This window comes from Suncus etruscus, chromosome 7 (genome assembly GCF_024139225.1).
Source record: "Suncus etruscus isolate mSunEtr1 chromosome 7, mSunEtr1.pri.cur, whole genome shotgun sequence".
NCBI classification, from domain to species: domain Eukaryota; kingdom Metazoa; phylum Chordata; class Mammalia; order Eulipotyphla; family Soricidae; genus Suncus; species Suncus etruscus.
The window spans coordinates 43,629,248-43,636,030 of record NC_064854.1 but is presented as its reverse complement, the minus strand read 5'-3'; the positions used below and the strand labels follow the sequence as shown (position 1 = coordinate 43,636,030).

General features: G+C 52.7%; 1 protein-coding gene across 1 annotated transcript; it reads right to left on the bottom strand.

Annotated features, from left to right (window-relative positions):
* MIXL1 (Mix paired-like homeobox) lies at positions 1 to 3,552 on the bottom strand. The gene is made up of 2 exons (XM_049777557.1): positions 3,175 to 3,552; positions 1 to 309 (listed from the first exon to the last, which is right to left on the bottom strand). Exons 1-2 carry the CDS (start codon positions 3,550 to 3,552, stop codon positions 1 to 3), a joined length of 687 nt encoding a protein of 228 aa, XP_049633514.1.
* Positions 3,553 to 6,783: the final 3,231 nt, after the last annotated feature.

Sequence of the window (6,783 nt, the reverse complement as noted above, 5' to 3'; positions counted from 1 at the left end):
TCAAGAGTTCCCAAAGGCAGAAAAGATGTGTTCCTCCCATGAGTCCAGCTTTGAACCAATGTCTTCAGAGAGAGAATAGGTTTGAAAGTTCTGATTTTGGGAGCCAGGGTCAGAAATATCCCCTCCGACCCTGTTGGCATCAGGCAGGCAGTTCACATCTACCTCTGCATGCAGAGGCAGCTGGGGCTTCAAATGTTTCACATCCAATTCATGGGCAGACTGGGAGAGGAGCAGCTCTGGCCTCACTGAAGGCTGAAAGGATTTCCCACTTTGGCGCCTTGACTTGGCACGTCTGTTCTGGAACCACACCTGGAAGAGGAGAGGAAAACTGTTTTATGCTTATGCAACTATAGCCTTCAGAGTTCTGCATAAATTCCAGGTTAGAGTGCCCTGGCTCTGGCCTGAAACTTTTTCTCTAAGCCTCCCCCACTCCTTCCCCTTGCCTCTCCACCCCTCTCCCCTGCCTCTCTGTCCCTCAGCCCTACCCCTCTCCTTTTCCTCCTTGTTCATCTTCTCTCTCCCTTGCCTCCCTCTCCACCACTTCCTCTCCCCTGCCTCCCTCCACCCCAACCTTGGTCCTTAGCCCTGCCTCCTACCCCTCTCCCCTACAATCCCAACCCTCTCTCCTGACTCCCCATCCTTCTCCCCTACCCTACCCTTCTCCTTTGCCTTCAGTCCCTGTTCATCTTCTCTCTCCCCCTGCTTCCTCAAAAAAAGAGAGAGAGAAAAAAGAAAGAAACTTTTTCTTTGTTTTGTTTTTGGGCCACACCTAAGGGGTTACTCCTGGCTTCGTGCTCAGAAATCACTCCTGGCAGGTTCGGAGGACCATATGGGATGCCAGGAATCGAATCCAGGTCTGTCCTGGGTTGCCTCGTGCAAGACAAACACCCTGCCACTGTGCTATTGCTCCAGCCCTTGGCCCGGAACTTTAAGCTTTTCAGAGAGCACTTAGAGGAAGGCAGAGTGACAATACAGAAAGTAGGGCTCTTGCCTTGCACTGAGCCAACCGGGGTTTGATCCCTGGTACCACATATCCCTTGAGTCCCACCAAGAGTGATCCCTGAGCAGAGCACCACCAAGTGTGCCCTCTTCCAAAATAAAATCAGAAAGCACTTGGACTAATGTGTTTATCGGAGCACCTAGTTTTCTCTGCCGTGTCAATTCCCCAAACTAGAATAATACTTAACTTTACAGAGTTATTTTCAGTGAAAAATAAAAAGGTTCATAGAAGCACTTAGGCCTTAGGGAGAAATGCTATTATATGAAGATGACAAGCAAGGAAATAACAAGAAAATCCAGGGGCTGGGAAGGTGGCGCTAGAGCTAAGGTGTCTGCCTTACAAGCGCTAGCCAAGGAACGAACCGCGGTTCGATCCCCCGGCGTCCCATATGGTCCCCCCAAGCCAGGGGCGATTTCTGAGCACATAGCCAGGAGTAACCCCTGAGCGTCAAACGGGTGTGGCCCAAAAACCAAAAAAAAAAAAAGAAAATCCAATTTGAACATGAACTTCCTTGTCCAGTTAATCTAGGGGGTATTTTGCTCCATGGACCTCTGTGAATAAATGTTTCTGCTCACTATTCCTTCATAAATGTTGATGGGTGTCTTGTTTATGTTCATAAATACTGAAAGAGATCTTGCTTACAGAGGATCTATGCCAACTGTTGAAACTCCCTTCCCAGGGAGGCAGGGAAATGAGAAATAGGACAGAGAGTAAGCAGTAGCCTTGCACAAGGCCAACTCCAACCGTGTTGCAACTTGGGGGAAGGCAGAGTGACAGAATAGCTGGAAAGATTCTTGCCAGGCACACTGCCAACCCAGGTGCACCCCCTACCCCCAGCATCCTATCCGTTCCTCTGGTCTCCCGAGCTCACCAGGAGTGATTCCTAAGCACAGACTAGAAGTACCACTGGGTATTGCCCCAAAACCAAACAGCACTGCTGGAGCTACCCCTTCCAAATAAATAGCGGCTCTGAGTCGGCCACGCACAAGGTGGAGGTGGGGGGCTAACACGCAATAAAGCACAACATCTCTCATTACCTACCAACATACTCCGCGATGCTCATCTAAATTACCAGACTCACTTCACACCAGACTTTTTAAGCTGTGAAAAGCAATACTATGGGGCCGGAGAGATAGCATGGAGGTAAGGTCATCGGTTCGAATCCCGGCGTCCCATATGGTCCCCCGTGCCTGCCAGGAGCAATTTCTGAGCATGGAGCCAGGAGTAACCCCTGAGCACTGCCGGGTGTGACCCAAAAACCACAAAAAAAAAAAAAAAAAAGCAATTCTATGTTCTTTGGCTTATCCTTCTAGATGCTACAGTGGAGGCATGGAGAGGTAGTACAATGGCTAAGAAATGCACCAGCGGGGCCGGCGTGGTGGCGCTAGGTGTAAGGTGTCTGCCTTGCCAGCGCTAGCCTAGGACGGACCGCGGTTCGATCCCCCGGCGTCCCATATGGCCCCCCCCAAGCCAAAAGCGACTTCTGAGCGCATTGCCAGGAGTAACCCCTGAGCGTCGCCGGGTGTGGCCCAAAAACCAGAAACCAAAAAAAAAAAAAGAAAAAGAAAAAAAGAAATGCACCAGCCAGGGTCCCCCCAGCACTGCCAGGACTGATCCGTGAGCACAGAAACACACACACACACACACACACACACACACACACGCACGCACACACGCACGCGCGCACACACACACACACTACCACTCTACATCCCTTCTCACTAACATCCCAACTGAAGCCTTGGAGCGTACCCCACACACGCACCAGCCCGCGCGTGGTCTGGCCCCCCGAGGCCCAGAGTGGCAACCTAACCCAAAATTCCTTTCTCAGCTACCCTCCTAGGACCAGATGGTACTTCTTCGCCCCACCTCGGTACTTGGTACCCAGGGGCCCTCGAGCCCTGTCAAGGGTACTTTCCAAGCACCTTCTGCCGCGCATTTTGACTCGCGGGCCAGCTGGCGAGCCTGTAGGGACCACGTTGAACAGAGTGAGTTAGTGCCAAGTCCTGTGGGGAGCAGGCCGGGTCCTGCGGGTGCAGGGGGTCAGTCAGTCAGCTCGGAACACTGGGTTCCCTGCAGGACACGGGGCGCTGCTGCGGCCTCCCCCTTTCCCAGCTAGACCTCGGAGCGCACCAGGGATGCGCTGGGCTGGGGGCTCCGCAGCGCGCGCTCACCTGGATCCTGGACTCGGGGAGCAAAGTCAGCGCGGCCAGGCGCTCGCGCAGGTGGATGTCGGGGTACATGGTCCGGCGGAACACCAGCTCCAACACTCGCAGCTGCTCGGGGCTGAAGGACGTGCGCTTGCGACGCTGCGAGACGGACGGAGCGGCGGCCCCTTTGCAGGGCGCGTTGGGCGGGCCGACGCCGGCGGGGCTGGGGGCGGCGGGCCCGGGGCTCCTTCCGAGGAAGCCGGCGTAGGTCGCCTGCAGCGTGCGGTCGTCGACACCGGGGCCCGGCGGCGGGAGGAAGGCCCCGCCGGCGTGCGGGGTCCGGACAGCGGCGCCCGGGGCGCCCTCCCCGAAGTGGCACTGGCTGGACGGGGCTGCGGCCATCGCGAGCTGCCCTGCCATGCCGTGCGGGGGGGGACGCGGACGCCGCTTTTAGGGTCCCGCGGGGCGGCGCGATCAAAAGCGGGGAGGCGCGGGGAGGCCCGGGTCGGTCCGTCCGGGGTGCGAGCCCGCCCCCGGGCCCCGCCAGACGCCGCCGGGGTCGGGATAATCGCTTCCGCAGACCCTGGGATACCGGGAGGGAGGCGTGAACTTGGGCCCCCTCCGGCCCCGCCACCGCAATCAACATCCCCGGAGGGCTTTTGCGCTCTACCCGGGACCCCGGGTGCGTGGGCGGGGTGCGTGCCCCCCAAGCGACCCCCGCCTGGCACCGCGCTCTCCAGCCGGGCTCATTGAGATGCCCGCCCGACCATCCCGCCTCAACGTTGGCATCAAAGCAATCGACTCACCCCCACCCCTGCTATGTGCTAGACCCCGGACCAGGTGGATCAAACAGCCCTGCACGCCTCCCCAACACTTGCTGAATGAAGCAGAGGAGGGGGTGCTGATAAAGGGAGCTCAAAGGGGACCTTAAACTCACCCTGGGCGAATGCGAATGGAGGAACGAGGGTGGGTGTGGGTGGCAGAATAGGACCGGGATGGTCCGTTCTGCCTAGAATGTGCTTTCTAGCCAAGAGGAAAGAGTTTCCCTTCCTCTGCTTTCCACCCCCCTGAAGGCTCCTCTGATACCCAGCTCTGGGGAGGATTTAGATTTAGTCTTAGCTGGAACTCCTTGCTCTCTTTCAAGTCCTGGGCTTCTTTGAGCATCTCCTGTGTCGCAAAAGAAAAGCTAAAATCTCAGTAGATGTTGCCTCTAGATTCACTTTATAGATAGAAAAATCCGTGGGCTTCTAAGACAGAGCTACGGACAGTTTGTTTCTCAACTCATTTCAGTGGGAGAAAAGTTTACATGATCCCAAGTGTCTATACGAGAGATCTGCCATAACAGTCGATATTTGGAGCGGGGGAGGGACTTCTCTAGTACATGGCTGAATTTGATCCCTAACACCCCACATGGTCCTCAGTGAGGAAGGATCCCTGACTGCAGAACCAGGAAGTTGAGGAAGCCCTAAGCACTTCCCAGTGTGCCCTCACCAAAAAAAAATAATAAATAAAAATAAAAATAAAAAAATAAAAAACATGAATTTGTTTTAAACCAAAAATTTTACATGGATGTCACCCCTTCTATCTCACAGTGGTAGGAAACTGCTTGACCACAGTTGAAAGTCGGCGGGGGAGGGGGTGTTGGCTCAGGCCCCTTCTCTGTCCTGGATGCAAAGGGTCCAATCCAAGGAGCTTCCAGGAAACTGTCGCTGGAAGCTAAAGACAACCTCAGGTGTAAAAATGCCCACCGTATTTCCAACCCCAGGTGAGTGGATCTGAAACAGGGTCACCACATGAAATAATCTAAACCAGGCTGAGGTCGAAACACATGTAGTTTGGCAATCCTCTGCCTCATAGTGAGAACCAGCTGCCGGCCAGAACTGTAGTTTTTTTTTTTTTTTTGGTTTTTGGGCCACACCCGGTAACGCTCAGGGGTTACTCCTGGCTATGTGCTCAGAAGTTGCCCCTGGCTTGGGGGACCATATGGGACACCGGGGGATCGAACCGCGGTCCGTCCAAGGCTAGCGCAGGCAAGGCAGGCACCTTACCTCTAGCGCCACCGCCCGGCCCCCCAGAACTGTAGTTTTTTTTTTTTTTTTTTTTTTGGGGGGGCCACACCCGGCGTTGCTCAGGGGTTACTCCTGGCTGGCTGCTCAGAAATAGCTCCTGGCAGGCACGGGGGACCATATGGGACACCGGGATTTGAACCAACCACCTTTGGTCCTGGATCGGCTGCTTGCAAGGCAAACGCCGCTGTGCTATCTCTCCGGGCCCAGAACTGTAGTTTTTATTGAGTACAGAGACCACCCCCAGGTGGGGAGTAAGGATAGATAGCTCAGGCTATCCTGAACCAGTCCCGCCCAGGTTTACATGTTAGACAATTTCTGTTTTATTTTTTTGGGGGGGAGGGTGTAAAACCAAGTTGTAAATAAACATACAAAGAACCAGGGATGGTCTTTGTTTTGGGTAAAGCAAAGTACAATCTAACAAGCTCCCCCCACCTTTTTTTTTTACTGGCCATACCCTGTGATGCTCAGGGATTACTCCTAGCTATGTGCTCAGAAATCCAGAAATCGCTCCTGGCTTGGGGGACCATATGGGACTCTGGGGGATGGAACCGAGGCCCGTCCTAGGCTAGCATGCAGACACCTTACTACGGTGTCTTACGCCCTGCGCCACCGCTCCTGCCAAGTCCCCCTTTCTGTTCAAATAATTGAAAAGGTATGTAAGTCACATTCTATTGTTCTCTGCAAGAGGCAGGAGGAGCCCCAGATCAGAACTTATAAAAGTGTTTGTTATTTTGCATAGGCATAGTAAAAGCTGGAATAATAAAAGTGAAAAAAAAAAACCTTTAGTGGCTTTAGTGGCAAGTATTAGTGAGGAAATTTTAAGCCAGTTACTGTTGTGGCTAATTCCTAGGAATATCTGCTAATGAGGGTGGACTTGGCTGTAGAAGCATCATTCTCAAAACAATCAGCTTTTTCTATATCCTGTCTTATACATATCAAAAAAATTTTTTTTGTTTTGTTTTGTTTTTGGGCCTCACCCGGCGGCACTCAGGAGTTATTCTTGGCTTTGCCCACAGAAGTCACTCCTGGCAGGCACAGAGGACCATATGGGATGCCAGGATTCAAACTGGAGTCCTTCCTGTGTTGGCCGCTTGAAAGGTAAATGTCTTACCGCTGTGCTATCACTCGGGCTCCGCATATCAAAAACTTTTTCAGGGGCCAGAAAGATAGCATGGAGGAAAGGCGTTTGCCTTTCATGCAGAAGGACAGTGGTTCAAATCCCAGCATCCCATATGGTGCCCCGAGCCTGCCAGGAGCGATTTCTGAGCATAGAGCCAGGAGTAACCCCTGAGCTCTGCGGGGTGTGACCCAAAAACCAAATATATATATATTTTTTATAAATTTCTCTGAACATAAACATTGAACCTTTCTGCAGATGTACTTAATTTGAAAGAAGTTCCTAAACATCACACTGAGTACTGTAAAACAAGTTTAGAGCATCCAAGTGCCTTTTCCATAGTCTTCTCTAAACAAAATAACTAGCACATTTCTGCAGATATCCATAGTTTGAAAATAAGTTTGCTAAAAATATTGTCAAATGAACACTGTAATAAGAGTCTTTCAT

Coding starts and splice junctions, on each gene's coding strand:
- MIXL1 (XM_049777557.1), bottom strand. CDS start 3,552: ATGGCCGCAGCCCCGTCCAGCCAGTGCCACTTCGGGGAGGGCGCCCCG. Junction 310..3,174: donor TCCCCGAGTCCAGGATCCAG/GTGAGCGCGCGC, acceptor CTCCTCTTCCAG/GTGTGGTTCCAGAACAGACG.